Here is a 14,002-nt window from a genome sequence, read left to right on the forward strand (position 1 = left end):
ACAGCCACCCCAACTCCTCCCTGCCTCCACTCACACTTGCAGTGCTTCAGGCTCTGTGACTTCAGACCACACCATTCATTCACACTGGGCTTCCGGACCAAATGCACCTCAGGCATTTGTCCTGGTAACTCTGAATTAATGTGATGGCTCCATGCTTGAGTTCTTAAATTGTTTTTCTTTTTTAAAAATAAATTGAACCCTATGAAATCGAACCCCACTTTTGAAAAACAGTCCACTACTGGCAATTTTCATAATGTTCCACCTAAAACATTCGCCTCTCTTTAATCTCCCTGGTTAAATTTTTGTAGGGTTTAATTTCCCTAGTTAAGTTGAGACAGCTAGTCTTTCATTCTTGTTTGATTGCTCGGTTTTGTCATTTAATTTACATAGGCTGGCTCTTCTAGTCTGGTGTCATCAGCACAGGTACTATTGTAGGGCAGGGTTCCCCTAGCACAGCACTATTGACACTGAACCGTAAATTCTTTATTGTGGTCCTGTACATTGTAGAATGTTTAATGACATCTCTGGCTTCCACCTGCTAGATACCAGTGCATCCCCTTCCCCTCTTGTGACAACCAAAGTATCTCCAGACATTGCTCTGTGTCCCTAGACGGGACGGAGCAGCAACCACCACCACCCCTGGTCCCAGGAATCATTGTTCTAGGGTAATGAATGATGGCTGCATCACCACTACAGAAAGTTCACGTCAGCCCTGCAATTAATTGATCGTTGGGGCCAAAGTCTCAACCAGAACGGTTCAGCTCAGCTATTTTGGTCATCCAATCTTCTCCATGATGCCACACGGATTTAAGGAAGTCTTCCTTTTGTTTCTAGTTTCAATCAATCAACATATTTATTGAGTGTCTATTCCATCTGGGAAAAGACAAGATGCACTCCAGTGAGTTTACTAAAGGAGATTCTGGTAACTTGGGCCTTGTTAGAGGCCACAGTAGGGTTTCCTTCCAAAAAGAGACCTCAAGGCACAAGAGAACAATTTTTTCTACTGAAGGATGTAGGTCAGCTTATATGCTTTACCATATGGTAACAGTTTAGTAAGAACAAAATCTTTCAATTTTCCACATACACTGAGTTGCTATTATATTGCATTTTTACACTTTAATTTATTTTGTGTAGCATGTGCTTATTAAACACATATGGCTAAACTCGTATTTAAAATCATAATTCATATTCTTCACTGATAGCATTTATTTGAAAGAAAGTCTTTATACCTTTAACTCCAAAAAGGGAAATCAAAGAAAACTCAAGTCTCTGGCCTCAGGTAAACCTCTCCCTCTCCAGGTCAGCCTCTGCTGCTATCGTCTTACACTTTTTAAAGCTGTGAAGCAGGCTCACTGCACATGTGTTAGACCTCCTAACTGAAGCCTCTCCCATCTGTTACCTTCTACATATTTCTACTTTCCTTAACTGCGGCGTATGAGGGGTAAGTGAGCTCAGTCTACAGCTTAATGAAAATAATTACTGGTTTTACAGCTGTGAAAGAAAAGAACAAAATGCTCCGTTTATTATTTTGGTTCAGTCATCTGTCTTAAGTCTCCATGGTCAGTGATAGCTAAGCAAAGTTATAATAAAATTTTCTTTGGTAAAACTTGACTAATCTATGGCTTATACATTCTCATGAAACTGTATGGGAAACACGCAGGAACCAGTGGATGTTACTTGGTGGTATAACACTAACTATGTGATCGAGTCTACATTTTATTACTCTGAATTTGTACAATAAGCACATAATAAGAATTATTATTAACTTATTAATACATGTCAGGAGACGGTTCACATATATCACCTATCCTTGTAAACATTATTCTTCCATCAAAACTAAGTCAAACTTACAGTTTTAGTTTATTTATTCCTGTAGTAAACTCTTCTATTCAATAAAATCCCATTAATTAAAAAAAAGTAAATTCAAACTCATAAATACTATTTTTAGAAAAATAAAAGCTTTTTTTAAGTGTCAAAGTGCTTTCAAAAACAAATAGTAACAAAATTAGCTAACAAAAAACGTAAGGTAATAGAGACCTTTAGAAAATCTAGGTTAATAAGCATAAATAAATTTGTAGTTTGGACATCACTGTTCAAATTCCAATAGATGATATGATACGTTCTCTTAAGAGGAGAGGAAATGTGCCTGGAAATCTTTCCAACACATTTCTATTTCCTAACACCTACCTCAGTGTATTCTCCATACACCTGTTTCACCTGACCTTGTGCTGCAGTGCCCATGACAAAGAGAGGGGTCCCATCCTACCTTGCCCCCACTTTTTCTCAATTCATCTTCTTGCCTTTCTGAATTAATTTTTGCTTTGAGATATAATGGGAATAGTGCCAGCAGGCTCTATCTTCTCAGGCACTTGCCTCTCAGCACTATATCCAACCTGTCTGAAATACTTTCTCTCTCTCTCTCTCCCTCTCTCTCTCTCTCTCTCTCTCTCTTTCTCTCTCTCTCTCTCTCTCTCTCTCTCTCACACACACACACACACACAGAACTATACACATTACATATATATGCACATATAAATAAATAAATTTATTCACACAAACGCCATCTGTTTCTTAGTCCTTCTGAGGCCCTCATTACCTTGCCTTTGGCTACTACAGCAATTCCCTTTCTGTGTTTGTTGCCATCACTCCTTCCTGACTATAATCCATCCCACATAACCACTATCGTTTAGGCTTCTTAAAATGCTTTTTTGGCAATGTTGAGTTTTGTGCTTCAAAACATTCAATGACTCCCCATACCTATGGGATGAAAATGATGCTGAATGAAGGTTCCCTACAGGGCTGCCTAGATTTATGTCCATACATTATTTCCAAGCACATGTCTGGCACTAAATACAAACCACTATGGTCACTGTTCCTTGAACATGGCTTGAGAAGGTCTGTATCTCTGACATGCGAAATTCCATCCTGCTTCTCATCCTACAGTTTAAATCCTATCCATCCCTGAAAAGTCTGCTCAAAACGATTCCACCTCCTCTGTGAGCTGCTTTCGAACCAATTTGGCTACAAGGGTATTCAACCCAGTTCAATTCTTATAATGTGTGTACCACTTATTTGGCTCTTGCACAAGCTGAATGATCCCGTACCTACTCACTTACGTGTATCAGACCGCTGCCTACACCCTCAGAACCTGACTAGGTAGTTACAATGGTGAGAAAAAATACTCAACATGTAAAGATTATCGAACCTTTTGCTATCTTCAGGAAAAAACAATGTGACCCTAATAACAAAATGCCTAAAAATAGACCAGAGGATCCAAGAATGCTCAATAGGAGAGGGCCTGAGAGGTCCTCTAGTCCAACTCATTCATTGGTCTCGTGTGCTCAGGCAAGGGCCCCATGGCCAGTGGGAGATAATGCTGAGTCTATCTCCCAGGTCTGTCATCTCCCAATATGTGGTCTGTCATCCAGAAAAGTCAAATGTTGAATATATTTTGAAGCTACCTTATATCATTATGTCTTGGAAGATACATTTCCCTGTTCTTAAAAACCTTAGGAATAAGGTCTGGGATTAGTCCTGTTTCTATTCACTGTACACCCTATAGTTTTAAAACATTGTTTTCCGATGAAACTTTTAAGTTAGCCTTCTAGAGTTCCTCATCTGATATACATCAAGGTTACCATTTAATCCCCTAAACATCAGTTAGACGTTTAAATTTATAAATATGCAGTTTATCTTGGTAGCACTGACTCCAAATATCAAGAATTTAAACCTTGGTAAGAATCACTTGCTGTAGAGAATAAGTGCCTTAGAGGTTTATTAGAATTACTTCCTTGGATATGAGATAAACAAGGTTCCTAATTTGCCATCTTAATTCTGCACTTTTCCTCAAATTGAACACTCATTTATGTTTAGCTTTAAATATATTTATAAATGTATGTATATCCAACACACGGTTCTAGTTATAAGTCTAACTTTTCAGCAAAGAATAACTCTTTGAGAAAAGGTGATGCAATTATTACATATCACTGCATGATACAGGCTGTCTGGGGTTATTAAAAGAGTCAGGTATGGCCAATTTACAAGTATCACCCCTGCACCTTGCTTTCATAGCTCACTGCTGAGTCTTATGCTCATTGAGGGGCCCCTTGGGATCTTTTTACAAACGACTGTTTATTATTATATTATTCCATCATATACCTCAGGAGAGGAGGTTGTAACATCCGTTAAGAAAATCAGGAGCTATTTTGACTTCTAAGAACATTACTCCATATACGATGTTTAAAATTATGTTTTCTTTAGCACTGGTATGGCAAAAGGTTCAGTAAAACATAAAGTTAAATAAAAGCAAAAGGTTCCTGAAACAAGTGAAATATTCTTGGCTACAAAACAAATGGCTAAAATTAAGGGAGGGCAAAAAGAAATGCTACAAGTGCCTTTAGCGACTGAAATATGAACAGTTTTGATCACGTATCACCAGCACCCAGCATGGTAGCATGCAGAGCGCTCCCTGCCTGAGCCACGTTCTTACTTGCAGACAACAGAATCCACTCGGCTGAGATGAGGACAAAGGGTTTTTATATCAGGGCACTGGATGGCTTACAGAGTTTCTAGAAGTGCCAGGGAACCCAGCATGAATGCTTCATGTCCAGGAACAAGGTGGTGAGAAGAAAAGTCCAGCTATACCACAGTGCGGTTCCAGTAGAGCTACTGTCTGCCCTTGCCGCCATGACACAGGTGCCTGAGCAGAACCCCCGTGACAGCTGCCACTCACCACTCCCTATGCGTACTTTACAGAACCACCATGTAGGTGCCCCTGTTGGACAGGACCATAGTGGGTGCCAACCCAGCCACAGGAGCTGGGGATATGCAGAGTTCAGCTTTTTAGTTCCCATCATACAGATGGCACACTGGGCAGGGTGAGGAGTGGGTAGAAAGTGAGCCAGTGGCCGATGATTCTGAATCCCAAGAGGGTTAAATCAACATTTTACTTAGGTCTGACCCACAGCAAGGGGAGAGGGTATTTCTCCATCTGTTCTGAAATTCCACAATGCCTAATTATATCTTTTAGTCAAACGAGTATGTTCAAAAGTGAGAAAATACACAGGGAAAGAAAAATATTAACATTTTACGATAAGAGTATGTTCTTTTCCTCATACTCTTCAGTGTCATTAAAAGGGCTCATGTTTACTGAGGGCTGTTTTGTCCAGGCTCTGAATTGAGTACGTTATATATTTTAGCTCCACAAAGTCTTCAAATAACCCTTATGGTAAGCACCACAATTACCTGCATTTTACATATTAGGGGAGAAAGGCATAGGGAAGTCAAATGACAAGGTATAGCCAAGGCTGGAGCTCAGACAGGTTGTCTTGAAGCCCATGCTCTTAACTGTTACACTATATCATACTATATTACACTAAATCATGACTTTATCCTGTTACAATTCAAATTTGTCACTAGATGGTTACCTCAGGGCTGAACAATACACATTTTTCCACCTCAGGCCCCATGCTTTTTTGTGCATTACAAAGTAGGCTAATACAAAATTATAGATGGAAATGACAAAGACCTATATTTCCCAAAATTTCTATATGCAAATTTGCAATAATTTTACATTAATGTAGGCTTTGCACTTAAAAGAGAATTTAACTTTGATGTGTAACAAATTACATTAAGACATTAAATCTGTAAGTCATTGTTAAAAAATAGTTTGCTTATTTTAAGCAAAGAAAATGTTCCAGTCTTTGATACATGTTCTTAGAAACATGAAAATAAAATTCCTTTCCTCAACTGTCCCTTTCCATTTTACACATATTGATCTTTCCATATGTTTTAAATAACGATGAAATTAATAGGAACTGTTTTTAATAAATCTAAATCATAGCTCTTTTCATGTCCAAATATTTTGGGGAAGACTGAGGTGAAAAAGCCGCTGAGGCTTTAGGAAAAACTAAGAACAACGAGGAACAGCTTTAGAAGAGCAGTTGAAAGATGGTGAGGAGCTGGGGAGGCAGCTGTGGAAACCTATCTCGGGTTGGAGGTGGGAGGGCGCTCTAGTCAGGAGGAGTCTGAGGTGGGGGGACCAAGGCTGGAGCCCAGGTAGAACAAGACAGAAGGAGGAAGGAACAGAACAAACAACTGTCTGACAGGACTGTTAGCTGTGAATCAATGGGGAAGACATACCCTGTGGAATAAACCACGCCTTTCCTGTGAATTCTAACAGCCTTTTTAGTGTGTGGCATTGGGCAAAAGTTCTTGATATTTTTTGAACCTTTGTTATTTAAACAGTGTGTTATGATATTTATCTAACTGAATTGCAGAGACAAACCAGTGGGAAAACATCACGCAGGTGCCAGCACAGAATCTGGCACGGTGGGAGTCGGGGAAATAAAGACCCTCTACCCTCACCAGCCAACCAGATACAAAGGAGCTGGGCAGAAGGAAGCCAAGTGGAAGACCCTTCACAGGAAGGCTGGGCAGTCAGTCCCACAAGTCACCCCAAATTGTATTCATGATGTATAGTTATTTTGAAAGTCCTTACAATCCAAATTATTTTCTTTCTAAACCAGTAACAGGATCAATTTTTTTTAATTCAGAGTGGAGGAAAAGTACAGCTATTTCAAAGCATTTTTTCAATCATACTAATAAAACTATATGATTTTTCAATCATACTAATAAACTAATAAACTCAGACTACACATGAACTTGGGAAAATACTACTTGATAAGGTCACTGTTTTAGCTATTAAATTATTAAGTTAATAGAGTAGCTAAAACTGGTCCAAACAAAAACGTTGGTTTGTAATGTGATGCATTTTGGCTGTTCAAAATGTATTACTATTGATATTTTAAATACAGGAATGACTATATTTGTTTTCATAATGAATTGGCCACCATATTAAATGTAACCATGGTTTTATAAGATTGTATCATAGAACACAGTCTGTGAGACATCTATTTTACAAATAGGTTTTTAAAAATTTTTTTTAACATTTATTTATTGTTGAGAGACAGAGAGAGACAGAGTGTGAGCAGGGAAAGGGCAGAGAGGGGGAGACACAGAATCTGAAGCAAGTTCCAAGCTCTGGGATGTCAGCACAGAGACTGATATGGGGCTCAAACTCATGAACTGTGAGATCATGACCTGAGCTAAAGTCAGACGCTTAACTGACTGAGCCACCCAGGTGCCCCACAAATAGGTTTCTTTAATAAAAAAAAAAGTTTTCAATTACTATAAGGACCCATAGGTCTGGAAATAAAAGATTTTTAACATCTTAGGGCTTATTTCCACTTCAACACTTTTTTAGTCACTGCTGACATAATTTTGATACTCTCATATTTAGGGAAGCATTTGTAAAATGACTATGCCACACAATCATGCTCCCAGGGCCATGGGCCTTGGGGCCATTTCAAAGGCCAGTGGTGGAGGGTGAGCTACACAGTGAGTTATGCAGGCAAGTGTGCCACCCAGAGGTGAAAGGAGGAAATTCACCTTGGATTTTTTTCTAAGATAAAACTAATAAATGTTAGAACATTTTAAATTATTTGCTATTACTTATCTTACTAAGAAATGAGGAAGATTTTTATAAGGTTCTCTCTGCAGGAACAAAGTCTTTTAGCACCAGGCTAGTGACTTTTTGAGAACTCTCATAAGAAGGAAATGGTACTAGTCACAGGTGCACAGTTCACGGATTAAAAAACTGAATTTAACTGTATTCTCTACAGTAAGTGCTTTCTTATTTTTTTATAATTAATGTAATATGTGTTTCCAGAAGAACATATAAGTTCTGGAACAACCACCATGATCCATTTAGGCATGTGGACCAAAAGTTAAACTAATTATCAGAGACATTTCTTACTTAAATGAGAAAAGTTTCTTTCATTAGAAGGTTTTCTGTGCAATTTTCTTCTGGAAAAGGAACAAGGTTTACTTACAGTAAGTAATTCTTTTGGCAGACAGTCAGGGCTTCTCAAGTATATACTAATAATTGTTAAGGCTGCAGAATACAGCCACTTCTATTAAGCACACATAAAAATTCAAGCCTCTAATGGCTAGACAATAGGCTGATTATAAAACAGAGATTTATGATATCCCTGTTTTGTCTTACAAGTCTGGATGTTGGGATCACTTTTAGTAACAGACCAACATTTAAGACTTATGTATTTTACAATGAACCACAAAAAAATCAAACTCAACTGAAAACATGACATATATTAAAATGGGAAAATGATTTTAAGTATAAAATATGAAAACTCCCTTTTCTGCCCTGTAAAATCATATTTTTTAAATAATATTTTGAGTTCTCAAAGTCTTATTTCTTCTCACTGATCGTTTCATTTCCACTCTGATAGACTTTAAAATAGAAAGATGATCCTAAATTTACATCCATTTATATTACTTTCTAGAAAACTCATTCCAGGAATACCCCAGTGTTAGCTGCTGACTTCTAATTTGTTTTTATTAATTGAGAAAATTCTACAGTTGATTGTTATTTCCAAGTAAATTTTTCTCCCTGCAAAATCTTAGCAAAATACTGCTTTACAGTACTGTGTTAACTAAGCTTTTGTCTCTTCTGTCACTGAGGGATCTCGTCATGATCCGTGAGAGTTAATTCTCTTCCTTATTTATACACCTCAATCTTCCACCCACCTGAAGCTACGTCATTCTGTGAAAGACGCTTCCATCTGCAATGATGGCTACAGATATCTGAGCACAGGACACAAACGGCTCTACTTTTGCACCTCTATTTCTGCGTTTATTTAGGAAATCAATGAGACCGTGGGTGCAAGTCCAGCCTATTATATAGGGATATCCTCCATGCATTGTTGGAACTGGGGCAGATACGACAAAGACAACGCAGTAGGCCAGTACAGTTACTGCTTCAGATAAAAGCTCAATGATGAAAGCTCCAGGGTGTTATCAGGGATATATTGCGAGAGTTTTAAATAGGGCTAAAGGGTCGAGAAGCTTTAAGAAACGCGTTCTGAAGCAACAAGGAAAAACTGGCTACTCAGGAGACTGACCCCTTAACAGATACCCTAAGTTTATCATCCAGGTCTGTGTGACTGTATTATACTTTCAAAGAATAAAACAGAAACACAAAGGATGACTGCTTATAGCTCACGAGTGATTCAAGTTCAGTGATGAGTAGCTACAATTTCAAGGGTAAGTGCTGAAACATTCTCTATACCTCTTATTGCTCAAGAAGACCTAGTGATAACATTCAATGCTTTGAAATTGCTTAAATCTCTCCTCTTCCAGTATCCTGCTCCCAGTGCCATCATCTTACTGCTCATCATTTTTAAATTCTATATTCGTTTGACCACTTCCTAATTAATCTGTCTCCAGGCCCAAACTCCCACTCTACACTACCACTGTTACATTTTCAAATCCATTCGGATTCCAGAATAATCCTTGGAAGGAGTCCAGAATAATCTCTGTGAAGTACAAACCAGTCATATCACTCCCTTCTTGACATTCAGGCAGAGAACCAGGACTCTGGGTGTTCCTGCTCCCCTCCTTGCCCTCTGCCCATGGGCAGGGGTAGGGAGGCGTGGGACTAGCCATATCCTTCCTACCCTGAACATCCAGGATCTACCAGAAGTGGCTGTCACTACTGACTCCTCTGACCTTTCTGTTTCAACTTAACCCACCAATCATATTCCTTTGGGAGAAATGAGAATGACTCCTCATCAAGAAATGTCAGGACCCCTAATTTACGCATGAGGTCTTTTACAAAAATATCCTAACTACTAAAATAATAGTTTTCAAACATTTTTAAATGATCACAATGATTTTGTTCAAATAATATCTAATGCAGAACCCCAACAAAAAGTGGCTGAAACAGCATTTTTGAATTTGACAACATAAGCTGGAGCTAAATCATAAAGCACTATGTAAGCCACAGAATAAAGTTCAAATTTGGTTGGCGTAATGCAAAGTCAGTGGAGAGAAGAAACAGGAATGTGACAGAATCTGATTTATGTTTTTGAAAGACCAATATGGTTGTTGTGTAGAAGAGCTGAAACTACTGAAAATTTCAACATGTTTGATGTCTTTTCATGCACCCTAATTTAACCTGCAAAAAGCGATATGCACTTTCCACTTGGTGGGCTACCGTGATAAGGGAGTCACAGAATACCTGATCCTCACTGGTTAATCCCAGGTGCATCACAAGGTAAAAATGCACTAGGAAGTCCCTGTTTGGCAGAACGTCCTGGCGTCTGGTCATCATGGCGCAGATCAGTCTGTAGGCTTGCAGTTTGCCTTCCTTATATTCGTTTGGCAATGTCGTCGCCTGCCAAGGAGATGAGGTTTAAAGATTTAATCAGCTCCAGATGCAGAGCATTTTGACATTTCATTTACTTCTCAGTATTCCATAAGAGTTGTTTATGAAGACGAAGGATGCAGTTAGTGGCTTTAGTAAGATTCAGCTTGTCTTCAAAACGTGCAGTCTTGGCCAATTACATTTTTTAAACTCAATTTCAGAAAGGAAGAGGAAATTGCAATAAAGGAATAAACACATATCCACTTGCCTTAAATAGCCATGATGCAAACATTCTGAGTGGTGGGATCAGCACCGGTGGAGACGGAGAAGACTGGTTATCCAGGCTTATTGCCAGATTATCCCGTATCTAATTCACAAAGAGGAGAATTTTAGGAAAGGCCACACATAGTTTATCGCAATGATATTTCAATGTTGTGTTCCATGGCCAAATAGCTACTTCTCATTAAATTTCTACATGTTGAGTGAAAACCTACAATATGTACAAGTTTTTCTTCTACCATGAGATCTACTGCCATTTTAAATTATGTGTCTCACTTACTGTACATGGTTTTAGATTTAATGCAAAACTAGGGCTTTGTTTTCCCTTGAGTGTTAATGCCTCAAAACATCCTCAACTCCAAATGATAAGGAATGGCCTAATAAGTTATACTGTATAAATACGAATCACATTTTCTAAAAACAAGAACAAAATCCAAAAAACTTAATAACCTGGGGAAAGCATAGATTATAATCAAAACCCAGAATGAAAACTGTATGTACTCTAAGATTCTACTTAGTAAATAGATTACTTAGTAAATAGATTCTACTTAGTAAAAAATGTTTATCCACAGAAATAAAACTATATATTTATACTGGTTATCTCTGTGGAATGGTGATGTAAATTTTCTTATTCATACTTTTCTACATTTTTTAAATCTTGTACAATAAAACTGGTATCACTTTTATCAAGAAAATAACAAAAACTACTCAATAGCCTACCCCTTAATATCTTACAGTAATATTCTACATACATATGCATTAAATGAAATAGCTCTTCTGCATTTATGAAATGACCAAACTACAAGTTATTTATTATTTATTCTGTGACAATCAAACAACTTGGTCTAAACACCGAATATATGTTCCAGATTACATTCAGTAGTTGACTGCCAACAGGGTTTTGATGTTAAATCAATGATAAATGATAAATCAATTTTCCCCTCTTAGAACAAAAGGGAATGTGGCAGGACGTACCTTTGCTAGCTTGTACCAGAGTTCATAGAGATGGCCAAAAACTTTGGCATGAATCTTGGGGGACTGGATATTATTCACATCCCCGAGGATTCCCAGGACTCTTCGCCATAACACAGCGGCAGAGTCTGGGTGCCAACCGGTAAGGTTCCCCCCAGCAATTATACTGCAGTCATCTGCAAGGCACTCACTGCTATCTATGGAGGAAAACATGTCTGTAAACACAATCTTGATTTCATCATTACAGCCCTTTCTCTTCAGTGCAAATCACTGATGCTTGACAATTTACGTATTCAGGGTAAAATAATTAAAGATTAAAAGTGTGCAATGGCTGATGATTCCAAAGGATGGAAAAGCAGAATCAGTAAAGAAAGGTCAAGTGACTTTTCATTCTTCAAACTAAAAGGGCAACAACCTAAAGATGAGAAAAAAGCTCCTGGAGATCCTGTGAAAGGTTTTATACAGCAGAGGAGGGGAAGGAGGAGAACCCTGAGCAGGATTGGTAGGGAACAGGGCCATGAAAAGTAGGTGGCGAGGGACAGCCTCAATGCTGGGGTGATATTTGTAATGGCTGTTATTAACTCAGGCTTATTGGGGTATAATTTGTTTACAATAAATTTTACCCTTTTTAGACTCAAGGAGTTTTAAGGAGTGTATACAACCATGTAACTGTCACCAAAAACTGCCATGAAAATTAAGATACGGAACAGCCTCATCACTCCAAAAGTTCCCTTTTATAGTGAGTCCCCTCCCCTTATTCTTTGCCCCTCACAAGCACTGCTGTTTTCTTTTCTTAGAGTTTTGCCCTTTCTAGAATGTCATATAAATCCTACAGTATGATAATGGTGTGAGTGGGTGGTGTGGGTAGCGGTGTGGATGCCGTCACCTAGCTTAATGCATGTGAGATTCATCCATTTGGGGGCTTCTTATTGCAGGTTAATCTTCCATTTTATGAATATATCATAGTTTGTTCATCCATTCACCTATTGAAGGATATCCGGATAGTTTCCTCCTGTTTTCAATGATTATAATAAAGCTACCATAAACATTTGTGTATAAGTGTTTGTGTGAATGTATGTTTATAGTCTATTTTGTAAGACCAGAATCACAAAATGGCGGACAGTATTTCTTTGCTTATTTCTTCCTTTTAGTGGGCCATATCTCCTAGTGGTGCTTGAGAAAGGGGCATGTCCCTATAGATCTCTAAGTGTTTGTTCCCTGACTTGTAGTCCATAGTTTGGTTGGGTATAGAATTCTGTGATGGAAATGCTTTGCTTCAATTTCTTTTACTTTCCTTTGTTATTAAATTTTTTTAACGTTTATTTATTTTAGAGAGAGAGAGAGAGAGCAAGAGGGGAGGGGCAGAGAGAGAGGGAGACACAGAATCTGAAGCAGGCTCCAAGTTCTGAGCTGTCAGCACAGAGCCCAATGTGGGGCCCAAACCCACAGACCATGAGATCATGACCTGAGCTGAAGTTGGTTGCCCAACTGACTGAGCCACCCAGGTGCCACTCCTTTGTGATTTTAAAGTCAGCAAGCAGTATTCTGAGGCTTGAAATTATTTTATGGAAAATTATTAAGTTGGCAAAATTTGTATCCTCTTTGTACCTAGTGTTCTGAAGCCTCCTGGTGTCACCTGGTCTATTTTTAGCCACTGTGTTTGCCAATTCATTAGGTCCTTTTGACTACAATATCCAGGTATTGTATTGACTTCCACTGATTTGATTTTATTTCTGCTGCCATATTTCTATTTTATTTTATTTTTAATTTAGAGCATGAGCAGGGGAGAGGGGTAGAAGGAAAGAGAGGGAAAATCTTAAGCAGGCTCCATTATCAGCACGGAGCCTCATGTGGGGCTTGATCCCATGATTCTCAGATCATGACCTGGGCCGAAATCAAGAGTCAGATGCTCAACCAACTGAGCCACCCAGGCGCCCCTCTGTTCATATTTTCAATATCCAAAAGATCTTTCTTGTTTTCAGTCTATTTTTATACTCTTGGTCCTTCTTTCATGGATACAGTATATTCTTACATCATGAAGATATTAATAGCTTTTTAAAATTTTATTTCTTCCCAGCCTTTTTTTTTAAACTCTAAGGTAAAAAAAAAAAGTTATAGTGTTATATTAATATGTTTTAAGTGTACAATATAATGATTTCAAGAATTCTATACATTACTCAGTGTTCATTAAGATAAGTGTACTCTTAATCTGTTTGGGGGGGATGGGTTAAATAGACTTTTTTCAGACTCCTTTTAAGATCTGCTCCATTCTACTTCATCCCATATTCTTTTTTTCTAATAATTTTTTTAAGTTTATTCATTTTTGATAGAGACAGAGCATGAGCAGGGGAGAGGCAGAGAGAGAGAGAGAGAGAGAGAGGGAAAGAGAGAGAGAGAGGGAGACACAGAATCCAACGCAGGCTCCAGGCTCTGAGCTGTCACCACAGAGCCTGACGCGGGGCTTGAGCTAACGAACTGTGAGATCATGACCTGAGCCAAAGTCGGACGCTCAATCGAAGGAGCCAT

At 38.4% G+C, this 14,002-nt stretch overlaps 1 protein-coding gene across 1 annotated transcript in view; it reads right to left on the minus strand.

Annotated features, from left to right (window-relative positions):
- Window positions 1-14,002, minus strand: part of RALGAPA2 (Ral GTPase activating protein catalytic subunit alpha 2) — a 322,478-nt gene that overhangs the window by 163,798 nt on the left and 144,678 nt on the right. Inside the window, 3 exon segments of the mRNA XM_043602994.1 lie at window positions 10,100-10,255; window positions 10,494-10,592; window positions 11,480-11,673. Coding sequence (XP_043458929.1) covers window positions 10,100-10,255; window positions 10,494-10,592; window positions 11,480-11,673 — 449 coding nt within the window.

This window comes from Prionailurus bengalensis, chromosome A3, assembly GCF_016509475.1.
Source record: "Prionailurus bengalensis isolate Pbe53 chromosome A3, Fcat_Pben_1.1_paternal_pri, whole genome shotgun sequence".
Classification (NCBI taxonomy): Eukaryota; Metazoa; Chordata; class Mammalia; order Carnivora; family Felidae; genus Prionailurus; species Prionailurus bengalensis.